This window comes from Eulemur rufifrons, chromosome 19 (genome assembly GCF_041146395.1).
Source record: "Eulemur rufifrons isolate Redbay chromosome 19, OSU_ERuf_1, whole genome shotgun sequence".
In the NCBI taxonomy this organism is placed as follows: Eukaryota; Metazoa; Chordata; class Mammalia; order Primates; family Lemuridae; genus Eulemur; species Eulemur rufifrons.
Genome location: NC_091001.1, coordinates 73,086,610 through 73,103,302, shown reverse-complemented (window position 1 = coordinate 73,103,302; position 16,693 = coordinate 73,086,610). Strand labels below are relative to the sequence as shown.

General features: G+C 37.3%; 2 protein-coding genes across 10 annotated transcripts in view; one reads left to right on the top strand and one right to left on the bottom strand.

The window, feature by feature from the left end:
- The window catches only part of EML6 (EMAP like 6), a 226,629-nt gene extending 224,969 nt beyond the window's left edge, over positions 1-1,660 (top strand). For both annotated transcript variants that reach the window (XM_069494454.1, XM_069494451.1), the window contains 2 exons: positions 231-331; positions 1,605-1,660. In XM_069494454.1, coding sequence (XP_069350555.1) covers positions 231-331; positions 1,605-1,629 — 126 coding nt within the window. In that variant the 3' untranslated portion in view covers positions 1,630-1,660. The remainder of the gene's footprint in view (positions 1-230; positions 332-1,604) is intronic.
- Positions 1,661-3,728: 2,068 nt separating this feature from the next.
- Positions 3,729-16,693, bottom strand: part of RTN4 (reticulon 4) — a 73,156-nt gene continuing 60,191 nt past the window's right edge. For all 8 annotated transcript variants that reach the window (XM_069495307.1, XM_069495306.1, XM_069495305.1 and 5 more), the window contains 5 exons: positions 13,653-13,791; positions 5,903-5,972; positions 5,367-5,413; positions 5,108-5,166; positions 3,729-4,739 (listed from right to left, as the gene is read on the bottom strand). In XM_069495307.1, the coding sequence (XP_069351408.1) occupies positions 4,697-4,739; positions 5,108-5,166; positions 5,367-5,413; positions 5,903-5,972; positions 13,653-13,791 (358 nt within the window). In that variant the 3' untranslated portion in view covers positions 3,729-4,696. The remainder of the gene's footprint in view (positions 4,740-5,107; positions 5,167-5,366; positions 5,414-5,902; positions 5,973-13,652; positions 13,792-16,693) is intronic.

Here is a 16,693-nt window from a genome sequence, read left to right as displayed (position 1 = left end):
GGGGTAGCCTTGGAAGCAAGAAGTGAGGATGGAGGGTGGACGAGGACACAAGTAGGGCAAGAACGAGAGGCAGGAAAGTCAGCCAAAGCCTGGCTCACAGAGGAGTCCGGACCCGGTGGGAATGCCCAGAGTAAAGGTTCGGGGAGGAGGGGACCCGAGTCCTGGAAGTGGTCTGTGGGTGCCGGGGGGAGCGTGGTCTTTCAGTTGTCTCCATTCACTTTTGCTCACAGGCCAAACATAAGCGTTACTTTGGTCACTCAGCTCACGTGACGAACATCCGTTTCTCTTACGACGACAAGTATGTGGTCAGCACTGGAGGAGACGACTGCAGGTACTAACCAGATTCATCTGGTTCTGACTCCCCAGGCCTGGCCACCTGTCCCTCCTTACCTCGGATGTCCCTGCCTCTCACCCAGGGGTTGGGGAGGGGCTGATGGGGTAGTAAACAGGAGACTCCATGAGTCCCAACGAAGGCACGGACTTGTCCACTGTAAGGTATAGTCTGGTGACTCTCAAGCCAGATCTTGATGGGCCTTTGTCCCAACTGGAGCTGTCCTGGGATTGCAGGGGCAGGTGATAGCTACTCTGGGCAGTGCTGGGGGAAGGGACAGGTGAGTGAGACCCGAGAGGGCCGACTTCAGTTGTGTATAATCAGGTTAGAATGGAAATTAACCCATATGTCCTTTGAAGAACTCCCAACTGAGCACCAGTGTTGGGCTTTTCTTATTTAGAGTATGGAGGAATGTGACTAGGTCATTCTAACTCATCCAGCTTCTCCACAACTGACATACTTGAAGTTTTACTGCAGAATGAATATAGGTTTCTGTTCAGTCCAAGCAAAACTCTTGAGAGGATAAGGAAGAAATACATGCATCTTGATACTGTTAGTGGTCTGAGTTAGGTTGTGGGAATGGAATCTATACAGAACATTAATCCACTTCTCACCTAAAAGCATTAGGAAATGACTGCAATGATGCTTTCTCATGCGCTGCCTGGGAGCACCCAGCTCCAGCCTGCCGTGCCAACCACTTCTGGCACTTAGAGCCCTTGAGATAGTACTGACAGCAGCTCCCTGTGGAATATAAAAACCCATTCAAAGCAGCACCAAATTGTGAAACAAGCTAGGAGTAAGATATAAACAAATTGGTCACCCTAGTGCAGGAGATACAAGGTGAAAAATGCAGGGCTCCTAGGCTTTTGTAGGCATGGGAGCATACCACGTTCTCTAGCTCTGTGCTAAACACTCCAAAGGGCTCTCCGACTCAAGTGGAGTTGATAAAACCTTTTCAAAAGTAACAGGAAAGATAGTATGAAGTCAAATTGCCAAAAGTCCTCACTAACCACATTCAGCACGTTCGAGCTGCCGAAAGAGTGAAACAAAACCCAATCTACCCCACCCCCCAAAAAAACCCAACGAACAACAGACCTTTTAAAAGGAGCAATAGCTCTTAAATTGGTGGCAAGATCTCTGGTTTACCTTTGGAATTGAAGTGCTCAGTATGGCTCCTGAGCTTGACTCGAGCACTTGGCAAGATTGTTTTTTGCCACTTGATCAAAGTACAATGTCCAGCCATGCAAAATGACCATTTGGTCTGTTTTTTCAGTGTATTTGTGTGGCGATGTCTATAAATGCCAGAAACTTCTTACATTATTGCTACTGCTGCTACCAACCAGCAACTGCAGAGGCGGTGCCGAGGCGCCTCCTCGCCACTCGCTGCTGGCTTATGCCTACATGCTGCGGGGACGCACAACCTCAACATGCTAGTGAAGTTGTATGACTGCTTCCGTAATCTGGACTCCAAACTGCGACGCCAAGAAGGAAGGTCAAGTTCTAAAATGTTAAGACTGCTTGCCTCTGTTCCTGAGACTAAAAACTACATACTAACTATATTGACAAATCCTGTCTGATAATGTAGCCCACTGACAAAATTTAAAGCCTCAGTTACCCTATATGTAGCTTTTAATTTGCATCAAAACTTTTACAAAAGATGTTTTGCTATTATGTTTCTATATACTTCAAGAATGTTCATTTTTACAAATAAGTTGAACAAAACAGCTTAAGTTAGATGCACTGAAGTACTAGAAATGTCCATAGCCTCTGTTCGTTTAGCTTTTAAAACCAAATGAGCCATGTATAAAGATATTGAGAGACTTAATTTTTTAACGTTTCATTTGCAGAGTTTTATATCCATTAAGTGCCTTTGAAAGTTTCCAGTTGTGTGGGCTGCTGTCTCACCTTCCACAAATTGTCTCCTTTCTACATATGGTGCTACAACTTCAAAACTGAGGAGGCTACAGGACCCTTAGCAGATACAGTCTGTTACCCACGTCCTGTGTTTGTGTGCCAAGGCTTCCTAAATGAAAGACATCAGTTACCTGCTTGGAAAATAGTGGTTACAGGAAGGTGAGTGGCAAAGAACTGAAGTTCAGGAGGGGGTAGAATGGGTTTTCATTATATTTAGTGCCAAATCTGCAAAATCGAAAATAGAATTCAAATTAAACAAATCTCTACTACAAAGTGGAAGGTAAAAAAATAAAAAGCTCAAGTAGGTCCAGGAGGATGAGCTGATTTTTGTTAAATCAAAAATGGTAATGAATGAGGTGACCTGAGGCGGCACCTTGGCTTACCACTCCCAGAAATGTAGTTGACTTGACCCCATTGATTTGCTTCACATGAAATATATATAGGTGAAGTCTGGATTGGGAAGAAAGAAAACAAACAAACATACAAAAAAAAAAAGCCTCTGCACTAGAAATTCTAAGCCCCAAGATACTTTTAATAAATCAAAACAAAGTAATTTAGCTTAGAGTTCCTCAGAGCTAGTTGTAGGACGGAATCTGACTTGGACAATATTACCAGAAGCTGTCCCTAACCCCTCAGTCACACTATATGCGTACAACCAGACTACAGGATGGGCTGACAGCGCTCACGAAAAGGAAGGCTGGTGAGGGACTGGTAGCTCTGCGCACAGACACCAATTAGTCCTTCTGGCCAGTGAACTAAAATTCTATATCTTGGGTTACTGGCTATTTGCATTGGTCAGTTTAGAGAAAAGGTGTAAGATGAAGCATTTTCAATGAAAGAATGGATTAATATTTACCACAGAAGTGCTTCAAGCATTCTAAATGGAGTAGATAACTCATTAAGCTATTTTTATATGCCAATTTATTAATGCCTTACATTAATCCACTGATAGGTTGTTGGGCCCACAGTAGAGTCCCCATGCAGTCCCAATTCTGTTTTCTGTAACCATGTGACTGGTGATGCTGAGTGATAACCATGTCTGCCTGTACTGTATTACTGACCTTTCATACTGATCGGATCTTGCATTGAAATAACCATGTGGAAGAACAATGAATTGAGCAATGGTATGTGCAACTATATTTAAAGAGCAATAGTGTCTGTGTGTCACACAACGTTCTTAAATCTTATTTGTAAACATTTATATGGTATGATTTTATGTAGGTTCACAAATGCTGCACTGTATTCTGTATGTTAATTATTGGTGCATGAATTTATTTTCAGCTATGAAAGTATAAAAAATACATAATTTAAAAACATTTTGTGTCAAATAAATTTGATTATGTAAACATGGTCATTGTTGACTTTTGTTTTCAAAGGAACCATAGCTGCAGCATGAGCCAAAAACCTTTCACCGTTGGAAGCAAAGGCTATCCTCTGTATTTTTAATCCGTTGCAGTTTCATGAAACCACACTACCAAACACGTTTTAAGTCTATAAGCTTTATTGATACTTCGCTTTTACAGTTCACAATGCATTCCACAGATTTAGTTCAGTACAGCTTAAACCACAATGGTATAAATCTTCATTTTATAATTTCTTGCATAACAATGGTTGATATTTGCAAACGCTTTTGGAAGCATGAGATTCAGTCCATAGAGTCAGAGTTTGTGACAAAATTAACTACAGTTAAGTCTGTGCAATGAAGTTTATGTTGAAGTTCTAAGTGCGTGGCATTTCATGTTGAAAACAGATGGTAGTGCTCCTAGAAATACATTTTCTTTTTCTAGCTTTGGAACTACACACACATAACCAATGACTTTCTGAAATATCAAGCACTGTGGGGGCGGCTGGAAGGTAAAGGTCTAAGCTTTGTGAAACACTATATATAGATACATATATATATAATCTATATTTACTTATATTGGCAATTAATATAACAGTAAAATCACAATACACCTAGAACATACCAGAAAGGCAAGCTTTTTCATTCCTGCTTTAGTGGTATGATCTTGTCTAAACATTTCATGTCAGAATATCTGCATCAATCTACAAAGACCATACATAGTGCACAAACTGTGAAAAGGGTTATATTTTTTTTTTTTTCAGCTCCACCATCTCTGCAACTTCCCCAAATACAGCAAGACTACCTGCAACAAAGTGTAATATACAACTTTCTCAGATCTTTTTTTATTTGCCAGTGCCTCATATAGGAGAAACAAATATGATTATGGTTTTAAACCCATACATAGCAGCTTACAATACTTAAAAGATATTGAACACATGGCAGTCAAGACAGGTAATTTGTCCTCAAACAGTGCATTGCTAAAAATAAAGATCTGTGAAACTGCACTGCAATGTCAAGGTTTCATTCTTCCCTGACCCTCCCCCATGTAATCAAACGAATATCCCCCTTTACAGATGAACTCCTATTATTACTCATTTTGGAATTTTTCATTCAGCTTTGCGCTTCAATCCAGGGATTTTCGCTTGGATTCTACAAATGAAAAGGAGGGGGAAAATGGCAATGTAAGTATTTTAAAATTTGAAGTATTGTGTTTTTCTCAAAATGCCGTCCTCCATACCCTTCAGCTTGTGCAAGAAATGAAAGGCTGAAGCTACCAAATTACAGGATATAATTTGCCACCTTGGCTTCATGAATTAGATTTAAACAAAGCCTTAAATACACATAGTAAACTTGAATGATCCAGATGCTAGGAAGAAACATCGTTTGGCAACTCTGGTGTCACGCTTAAGGACTCAAGGAGATATGTTACTCATTATGCCTGTAACAGGAGACCACTGCACTGTTCTCAAAATCCAGCACATCTTATCCTAGTAAAGTTGCAGATTTTAAATACTTACTTAGCCATGGCATCTTTAACATTCTTATTTGCAAGTCCTAGATAATGATCTATCTGTGCCTGAAAGAGAGGCATAGAGGAGTTATTAGATACATAATGTTGCTAAAGAATCTTAACCATTACTATATGCCAACAAATTAAAGGCTTAAGAAACCATCACATTTCTCATTTTTATAAGGTTTTGAGAACTGGCACTTATACATTTGTAAATACCACATAATAGAGTGAGCTCTGTATTCTGCAATCAGCAGTTAAGTTACCTGATGTCGTTCATAAATAACAGGAACACTGAAGAGTGAAATCAGAGCTGAAAAAGGAAATACACAACCTTTTAAAAAGACTAGAACGATTTAGGGGGAACAAACACTAAAAAACTATCAAACAGTGTTCCTAATGAATGAATAAATACACAGGATCTTCTGGATGCCTCTGCTGTAGAGGGGCCACTCCAGAGAAATGAATTTACTGCGTGAAGCTGTATGACCTGTTTGTAGCTTAAAGTCACATCACACAGATTTTATAAAATACAGGCAACCCCAGTTAGCCTTATGACTGCATCATCAGATGATAAGGCCACCCTTTATCTAGTTTGATTGTTAGAGCAGTCTTCAGGAACTAAAGCAGCACTTCAGTAAACAGAACAGCAGTAACACAATTTATTTAAAGAGATCACAACCTCAAACTTACATCCTTTATTTTCCTTACGATATGCTAGTCTCCAATTAAATGTCTCTAAGTTCCTTGCACACAGTATTTTTTCCAGCAATTTTTCATTCCAATGGTTTTATAGACTTACCCAAAATCAGTAGTGTCAGACCATTGAACAAGGCACCAACATAGGTAAATACCCACATCAACACTGCAAACTATAAAAAAATAATAGCCCATTATAAACAAAATTCAAGTATAGTTTCTTAAGCTTTTAAATAAAAGCATCCCTTCTAAATGCGAACCTACTAAAGGCATATACCTTGAAGACTTGGTAAAGTAATACTTTCACTTCTAGGTCACCAGTCTCGATTCAGAATTTCAGAATCCTAACAAAAACAATTAACAGAATTGACCCATTGTCTCTGGACTACACTATGAAGTAGTTGATTACATTTTCTCTGAGATCAGAAAATGTGCCATAGGTACCCTTTACCCCTTTCAGCTCCAATATCATTTGGTTCTTATTCATATTTGGCTTTTAAATGGAAAAGTATCATGAGAATTTGTTATTAAAATTGATTTTAAAGAACTACTTTAGCGCCTGAAGGTATATACAGCTGAATAATTAAAATCTCAGATATCTCACAAGCAATAATGGGGCTAGGAATACTTATCAGGGAAACTAGATTTCAGGTGCCAAAAAAAATCACCTCTAGCATTTTAAGGATCAAGCACTGTCTGCCCAGTGATTCATGTTTTAACAGCCATAGCTAACCTTGGGAATAAGGACTCAAACTTTTTTACCTATTAATAAAACCAACCATTGTTATTCTTTTAGCCTCGGCCCTTCTTGATTTGTTTAACAAACACTAATACACTTGCTAGGTGATGAGGGGCACTGTTTTAAATGCTTTATAAATATAAACTCACTAATTCCTCTTAACCTTATGAGGTAGGTACTATTATCATTACCATAAGAGATGCAGACATTAAAGAGTAGAGAGGTTCAATAACTTGTCCAGCGTCAGATTATAGTAACTATAGATTTCACTATCCCCTCTAGAGGCTGGGGACTGCAATGAACTGACTAAACTCTCCTACTTTAGTACCCTAGCTTCAAACTCGGTGGTTATTGTTTTTGAGGCACAGCCTTGCTTAGGCTTGCATAGTGGCCTCATCATAGCTCACTGCAACCTCCAACTCCTGGGCTCAAGTGATCCTCCCAAAGTCTTGGGATTACAGGCCTGAGCCACTGCGCCTGCCCTAAATATGTGGGATTTAAAAAAATCATCAAATGAGGCAGTTTGGAAAAGGCTTTGCTTCTAAAAAGCAATTTCATTTTGAGAAGTCCTTTGTTTATTCTCCATACTTTAGTTTATTCATGAGATGGTTGGATACGAGAATTTCAAAGTTTTCTTCCAGTTCTAAAACTTCACAACATCATATAATACAAAGGCTCAGTGACATTTCAAAGCAGTTCTTGAAAACTGACATGCACACACAGTCAGTCTGAATTTTATTAAACACTGACCATCAGCAATGCCTTTGGCTTCCTAATTCAAAGCCTTCATGTGAATGTCTGGCAATCATTCTGACCTATTTAGTAGGTAACAAACATGATGCCATCATCTGCAATGACTATTACAGAGTATATAACACAGTATAAATGAAAAGGAGAGTAAGGTTAGCACCTGCATTATATAAAGCAGGGATCAGCAGACTTTTTCTGTAAATATTTTAGGTTGTTGTAGGCAACATAGAGTCTCTATCTCATCATTCTTTGTAATTCTTATAACCCTTTAAAAATGTAAACCATCACTCTGAGCTCCCAGGCTACACCACAACAGGCCATGGCCCAAATAGTTTGCTAACCCTTGAACTAAAGTGTATCTTTCTCCATGTATTCATTCAACAAAATCTGACTGAATGCCTGCTATGAGCTGGGTACTGAGCATTAAGTAAGGTGTTCAAACTCTAGTAAGCAGACTTACTAAAGGTTAGGAAGACACAGTGGATTTGTCTACCAATTGTCAGTTCTACAAATAGCAACACTCTGGTCCCCCCTACAAGTGACTTTAACTCATGTTCAAGTGAGTAAATGAAGGCATTCTTAACACCTGCCAAATGAAAATTAAAAAAAAAAAAAAAATTGCCTTGTTCTCAGCAACTGCTGTGGAACTTCTGGCAGACAGGATGACTCCAGTTAGCAAGCCCTTTCCCTCTCACACAGTTTTATATACTCTTATTGCAGAAGCTAAATATAACTTCTACACTTGCGCAAGTTTACTACAGAGCAAGAGAGCTATTTTCATCCACCACTGTCCACAAATCTAAAGGGAAAAGAATTGACCGTCCACGTTTTAGAAGAAATTGCTTTAGCAATAAAGATACCCTTCACATGACAGACTCCAGATAGGAGCACACACACAAGCTAAAAATAAGTCCTAATTTGGTCATTACAATCACTGACAAGGCCTCACTCCAAATCCACAAGGAGAGAAGCAGCCCAAGACTTCACACCTGGGCCATCTAGGGGGCTCAAATATCACCTGCCTCTTTGAGGATACTCTTCCTAAAAGCCAGGCTATTCAGAGGTGACTATACTTTATATGCATTAGGTCAACTAAATCCCATAATAACCCCCAAAAGTTAAATATTGTTGTTATCCCCATAGAATGGTCAACCAAGACATAGAAAGATTACAGTGATGTCAGGTTTGTCTGACTACAGAACCTATAAAGCCACCTAGACAGTAACCATTATTAATCGGAATCTATCACAAATGTGCATGTTATAACAAGGCAGAAAAAAGGCAATAACCACCACTTATCTATGTCTTCAATGTGCATAAAAAAATAAAAATAAACTAAAAAATAAAAGAACACCCCTTGAAAGAAGTAACAGGCAGCTCTCATTTTGGACCTACAAATTCCATGCAATCCTATAGCAAATACTTTGCAATATTACAAGCAATACTTATTAACTGTGGAAGTCAAAGTTCATCTCTCCTTTGGGCAGTAATGAGACTGAAGGAAAGAGATCCAAAATGTAATGAAGATTTAACAAATATGTACTGAAAAAGGGCATGTCTTGTTTGTCTTTCTTCCAGAGTAATAAGGGAATTAAATTTAACTATGTTATCACCCAATTAAAGAGCTCTACAGATTTATGTCTCAATTTGGGGTTGAGGGACATTGTAAAGGGAAATGCAGGGAGAGAGTGCTTAGCAAAATTTCAGAAATTACTTTGGCAATTCTGACAATTTCAAAACTTTTCTGCATTCTAAAACTGAAAATTATTTGAGCTTTTGTGACACTTTCAGACTCATTCAGTAGTTAGTGATACTTTGTCTCTACATCCTCAGCCTATTTCTCTTCTAATATTTCTGTGAGCCTGAGAAATGTGAAAGGAAACTGTCAAAATGTATGTATGTTAATAGCTGCCTAAGAGCCTAAGGGCAAGATTTTAATGTTCTTTTGAGTCAGCTATTTCTGGAGCTCGGGCCTGCTTTTCACTCACTTTCAGAGTGAAAGATTTTAAGATTATATTCTGAAACATTATGGTTGCCTATTTAGGCAACTATAGCAAGAAATTTTCTTACAATTTTGGTTTCTCAGTTAAAGTCCCAGAACTAGTGTCATACAGAATCTAGTCTTTATTGTCCAAAACCATATTACAGAAAAACAAGAACCTCTGCTGAAAACACCTGGCTTTAGTCCCTAGAAAGTAAAATTATTAGATAACATTTTGGGATTTGGAGTTTCAAAAGACAAGAACCCTCTAGTAAGTCTCAGAAGCTTATTCAATTAGCCCTAAAGCTGAGTCCAGCAGGGCAGCAGTTCCCAACCTTTTTGGCACTAGAGACCAGTTCCATAGAAGACAATTTTTCCACGGACGCCAGAGGGTAGGTGGGTGGGTGGGTGGCAGAGCTCAGGTGATGATGCGAGGGGTGGGGAGGGGAGCAGCTGTAAATACAGATGAGGCTTCAATTGCCACTCACCTTCTCCCCCTAAGTTTCATGGAAGACACTTTTGCAATTTTTCCACGGGGGTGACGGAGGGGTGCGTGGAGCTCCGCGGCCTGGTCCCACAGCAGTAGGGACTGTCATATGTTTTTCTTTTATAATTGGGGGTGGGGCTTATGGCCCAGGGTTTACAGCTTCATGCTACACGCTTCATGACTAGGAAATGGACTGTTGCACTATCTATGGATGCTTAAAATCTTTTCTAGGACTTAGAAGTTTGTAGTTAATTGCAAAGGAGCAAAATGAATAAAATAATTTCACAAAAATTTAAAAGGAGAAACCTGCAGAACATGTCTCATTTTTATTTGCCCAAGTCAACCACCAGCAGACCTAGACCAGGGAGTGATGCCCACTGTTTCACATCAGGGCTTCTATAACAGGACTGATAAGCCTTGGAGTTTGGCTATTTCTTTGTGAGAACAGGTTCCTCCTTCACTGCTCAAAAGAAGGTAATAAGCAAGGAGAAGAAAAGCTTCACATGCTAGTAAGAGTGGCTCTAAAATTTTCAATTTCTGAGGAAGAAGGTTTCAAACAGAAATAGTGATAATTATGATTCAGAATCTAGAACTGTAGATAATATAAAATTTGAAGGCACCAAACAGATCCACATTTATGCAGACAGTGAGTTCTAGAGAAGCCTCTTTCAGAGTTTTTATTTAAAAGCTATTATTTTATATAAGCTACAGAGCTTGATACAATGTCTATTCTTCTAAATGACAAAAACTAAAAATGAGAATAATTTCCACTGCATTATCTTGAAATTAGGATGGTTTCCATTTGCCTAGCTATGATTCATATAAAATCAAAGTAATTCCAATAAAAAGCTTGCTCCTATAAAATTTTTAAAACTCAGTGTTATTTAAAGAAGATCACAAATTCATCTATCAACTGGGAAGACTGGGGCTACTTACGAGCAAACTTCCCCCAGATTTAAACTGTGCATATGAGGAAGTAAAATAAATCAGTCAAAAAGGGGTAAATGAACTTTTCCCTTTATGTTGAAAAGTAAAAAAAAAAAAGGGGGGGGGAATTGAAAAAAACATTTTTTGCTTGCTTTAGGGTGAGAGAATGATTTCTACTAGTTGCTGTGACTAAAGGCAAAAAGTAATACAGAATACACTCCCAGAATAAAAAATTTTATAAAGAGCCAAGACTGTTTTCTTTTTATTAGCTTCCCTTTTTAATAGAGACATGTTAAGGAAGTATTTTGTATTTATGTAGTACCCGTATAGTCAGTGGAAACAGGTGGAATCTATACTGCTCACATACAATAACATTAAGAAAGGGTTTAATTACATTTTTATGTAGCAGAATCACAAAGTTTATCAAGGAAGACCCTTCATGTATATTACCAGAGTGTGCATCTGAATTATCAAGGGCTTCTTACCCATCACACCTTGGCATGAGGAGACAAAGACAGATACCCTGGCCTTACTCTTTTGCCTCAACAGATTTTGAGATCTAAATACCAGGTTCACTTCATGTGCTACCTACCATGATGAAGCAACTGTTATTCATTTGGAGCCCTAAATGAATTGCAATCTGGGGAAGTCAGCAAGTAGCTTTCCTCGAGCTCTAGGATTGCCAAAAATACAACTCAGGGAAAACAATCATTTAAATAAGTTTTCTTCTCTTATTTTTTTTCTTTTCAAAAGTATTGCTAATCCTTGGGGTCGGGGGGCGAGGGGGGAATTAGCAAACTATAATTCTAATGCAAGTCTTTTTTTTCCCAATATTAATAAACAAAGGGTGTTTAAATAATATTTTAAAACATCATAAAACCAGTGTTCCAGAAAGGAAATCTATCTCATTCTGTGTTACTTTCTGTTATTCTCAAATTCGCAAAGTCACTCAACACAAGGAATTTATCAAGTTCAGTTTCTCTCATTTATGCTAGCTTCTTCATCTATAACATAATTGCTTTTTTCAAAGATGATTTTCCACAGAAATTAAAACGAGATTTAACAGCAAAGAAATTACTTCTCACATAATTTAGTCATAAAATTTCCTCATATTTTATTTTTAGATACCTGTGCAAAGCAGATTTCTCACTCCTCTTACCTTTGACAAATATAGGACTGTGTATGGATGACATAAGTTTAATAAAATGTTTTCTTTTGATTAAAGGCAACTGGAAACTTTACACTCAAACTTATAAAAACTGGAATATAATGAACATTCCTAGATCACTGTTTTGTTTTGTTTTTAAAGAGATTTCTTCCAGAGTGACTCTCCTCTCAGGAAAAATGTTAAATTACAGACATATAGCTGCCTTCATTATTACCTTGTACAAACAGAGGATGACTTTTGGTTTACATCTGTTGCCATTTTTATTAAGTCTGTAAAACCAATGACTATCTCTCCTTTATCAATCTCACAATGCTTCTGTTTGAAGTCACCTCTCTCCCTTAACAATCTTTGATTGCTAAATTCAGAGAGCCCTTTGCTGTTTAAAGCTCTTTATGACTAGTTATAGTGTTTCTTCTCAATTAATTCCTACCTACAAACCTTCCATCTTAAATCGTACTAGTATCGCCTTCTCACTGACTTTTCACATATGTTCTACCCCAGGAGTCAAGCTATATTGAAGGTATCACTTCAATGAATAGCAAATGGTTTCCTCTAGGCCATATGTACAAAGTTTTATTTCAATTCCTCCAAAATATTTTTATTTGTAATCTCTTAAAACTAATTAAACACGCCAAACAACATTAACACTGATCTATTTGTAGACTGACCTCAGATCATTTCAAAGCATTAATAAAGAATAAGTCACTAAATGCAACCACTCTATACAAAACAGTAAAGTGATAAACAAAAAAAGTAAATTATTTATCCCTGATGTTATTAGTAAGTAAATTAGGTTCCAAGACTTAAAATAAGAGAATGACACAGCTAAAATTAATGTATCATCTACTGGCTTATAAAGGCTAAAACATTTGTTTAAAAAAAGCATTTTAAGCACTTAAACCAGTTCAGATATTGTTTTTCTGAGTCTGAAGTCCCAATCATCTTACGTTTATGATATCCTTTGTTTGTATGATAAACTGCAAACTAGAATATTCCTCTTGGAAAAGAAAAAAAATTATTTTTCCCACCCCACACCTGGAAAGAAAAATTTTGATAATTACCACCATATTTCCTTTTTACCCAGGCTTAGATTGGAAACAAGTCTCTCTGACTTAAGCAGAGTGTCCCAGGCAATAGCACACAAAACATAAATGGACAAGTTCTATGTAAAGGAAAAGCACTACAGTTCCAGTGTCTGGGGCTCAAATTACATGACTATGGTTTAGCACTTGTTCTGAGTCAGTTACAACTTTGGGAGAGTTTATTTGCAAGGTGAAACTCTAATAGCTGCTTATGCAGTAAGATCCAAAAAATAAACAAAAATTTCCAATGATTACCAACTGATAATTTAAGTGTTTCAGAATACTAAATCTTTTCCAGCATAAACGCTGCAAAAAAGAGTTCAAGATATGAAATAGCTTACATGTGTATATATATGAATCACATACAAACTAAGAAACCAAAAGTGCTAGACTCTAAAACTCAAGAATAAATCACATCTAGTATTAAATGCATTAGATAATCTTTATTTTACAGTCAAAATCTCTCTTAATTTCTTCTCACTTTAAATCTTTATGATTTCCAAAAGTGTGAATTTATAATTTATTTTCCTTTAAAAAGAAATAGCACATTCCTCCATCCTTATTTGATCGGATTCTGAATTTTAGAACACAAGTTTATAGCACTGTGATTTAATTACATCTTTATCATTTACTTGAATATAGAAAAATAGAATTGTACATTCTTAACTCTTGTTATTAAATCCTGGGTGTGTAAAAAATGAAAATCAAAATAAACTTACCTTCAGAGAATCAACTAAATCATCAACTAAGAAGAGGCGCCTGAGTTCTTTTACTGTGCAGTTCACGTGACCAAGAGCAGAATTACTGTATTTCTGAACCAACTCCTCAGATATAGCAACATCAGATTCCAAATATGCCCTAGAAAACAAAACACATCATAACTGTCACTGACTGGAATGTCAATCAGCAATTACATATCTATAAAAGATTAATATTCTACTATAAAAGCCTATTGTTTCCAAAAAGCAAAACACAAAAACTCACCAAGTAAAGGGTATTTTATTGATACGCACTGTCAGCTGACTAGAATAAGGAAAGAATAAGCTGACTAGAATAGAAAAAGCATACACTTTGAAGCCAGACTGGTCTGAGCTTGAATCTTAAGTTCTGCCACTTACTTGGCTAGGTAACTGTGCAAAGTTACTTAGTCTTCCCTCTAAACCTCAGTTTCCTCATTTATAAGACAGAGATTATCATGAGGATTCCATGAGTAAATCACTGAACACAACTGAGCATAAAGAAGCACTCAATAAATGGTAGTTATCATTATCGATTTGGTTTTTTCTTTAAATTGACATTATGTTGTGTCATCAAGTTTTCCTAACAAAGATCTTACTGATTTCTAAATCCTAAACTCTTACAGACTATCCTTTAGGGGAAACTGCCCCATTTCAGGCACCAGAATGTAAAGTCGCTGCCAAAAGTAGACTGGCAATTCCAGCAATATCTAATAGTTACTGTCCATCTAGATGACTTAATCTATACTGAGATGGCTGGAATTGTTAAATTTAAAAAGACAACTGTAATGGGGGTGGGGAGAAGGTTAAGTCCACAGAAATGTAAGAAACTGTTTCATTAGTTACTGCTTCAAAGAAGCCATTTTATTTTGGCAGAGTAGAACCAACTCAGAAGTGTTCTCTCATATCTGTTGGAAGGAGTGCCCCCCACCCTGCTATCACCTGCCCATGTCTGTGGACATTAGTTACTTACACTGGAAGTAACAGTCCTCTTAGACAACTCCTTGTCCCATAGTTTTACCTCTACAATATGCCCCCGTATGCCTCCTTGTTTTTATTCACAGTGCTGTCACTCTATTTTAAGTGTTCATTATTTACAAACTAGAATATTCTATCAGTCACCAAACCAGTCTGATCTGTCTACATCCTAATCCATTCTGTCAGCCAATGCCAGATTAGCCTTATTTGAACTATCCCAGATGCTGCTATCTAGGCTGAGCTCAGGCAGGAGTTAGAAGACCTTCTACTACCTAGCTATGTAACTTTGGGAAACAAATTTAACTTCTCAGGGTTAGAGTTCCAATTCTGTAAATTAGAAAAACAGATCCTTATAAACCCCTTCAGGCTCAAACCTGTGATTCTGTGATTCCAACTTTTCGACCAGAGACTTTGCCTAAATCTTTCCAACCTTATTTCGCACTACTCCCTATGATGCAGCCAGAAATGAGTCATTCACTAAACATTTTTAAACTTTAATGTCTTTGTTCTTCACGCTGTTTCCCCAATCCACAATGCTCTCCTCTCACCTCTGGCAATAGCTTTTATCTAGCCAGTCAGCCCCATCTCAAAATCGCACCCATACATGAAGCCTCATCTGATACTCTCTTCCATAAGACTCTAATGTAATCTCTCACTCTGTGTATGTCTAACAATGCTTTCTTTTGTGTTATTCTTATAGTATTTAGCAGAGCCATATCTGAAATACAGACATGTATATATTTATATATTTTTCCTACTAGAGTATAAACTGTTAAGGACCAGGAATATTATCTTTGCTAGTACATGGTCTAACACACCATTAGATAATTGTTAATAAATACAGAAAAGTGCCTGATATAACTGTGGATGAAGTATTCTGCTTGTTTGTACTGCTGCTGCTGGTTCTTGCTAAAGACAAGACACCTGACCATAAGGCACAAAGACAGTATTTTCCATCAATGACATCCTGTGGATAATTACATTAATTCAACTGGCATTTATGAGGTACTAATGCAATGCCAGCACTGTTTATCACTCTTTTCCAATGACCACAGCTATTAGATGTGAACTATGATACTTTCTTCACTAGTGTGACTGGGGGAACTAGGAAAAACTGTCCAACTAGCTCTTCTTTAAAACCAAGTGATGTATAAAATCCATACTGTACAAAATTTAGAAGTTTTGGCTTGACAACATTTTTATATATTTCAATATAATTAGAAACATTTCTTTATGATTTGTGACATGATGTGTCCCTACCATTTTGAAGCTGCACTTTCAAGTTACTGAATTCCAAATTCCCCCCGCTCTGTAAAATGGTGTAATACCACCTATCTCATAGAGTTATAATGAAAATTAAATATGTACATAAAAGGCCAGACAATATAGGAGCCATTCAACAAATGTTGGTCTCTCCTCCAAACTCACAAAACATCATTAATTCATCAATTAGAGAAAGCTAGAGTAAAACAAAACACCAGTCTTTACAATATGCAAAATAATTTAGGAGGTCTCTTCTTTTAAACTTTATAAATCAATTTAGGTTTACCCATTAATATCAACTGGATAATGTTTTAGGCAGGTACATACTCATATACCCAAACAGAGACTTGCCTTACCCAAAACGGTTTTAAAATGCTCACAATGTATTTAAAGAAAAAGGATATCTATATATAAAACAATTAGAAAGCTTTCCAAAGCCATAGTGCAAGAGAAAAGGAATTCTCAGATCATTTTGGACAAGTGTTAGGGAAGTCTTCTTCAGAGCTGGGTCTTGAATCAAACACAGAACCAAATACAAGTAAGGCATCTGGAGAGCTAAGGAAGGCAGCATGAAAATGGGCACAGGCCCTAAACAGGGTCAGTAAGTGACAAGACAAAGATATCTGGACTTCATCCTATAGCGTATAGATGGCCTCTATGCTTCAAAATATGGTAAAAGTGGTACTTTAGAAAAATTACTCTGACAATATCTGTAAGAGCTGAAGTAATCTGAAGTACCCAGAAGTCAATCTAATCTGGTAACAAGTGGAGTCCAACCAGGG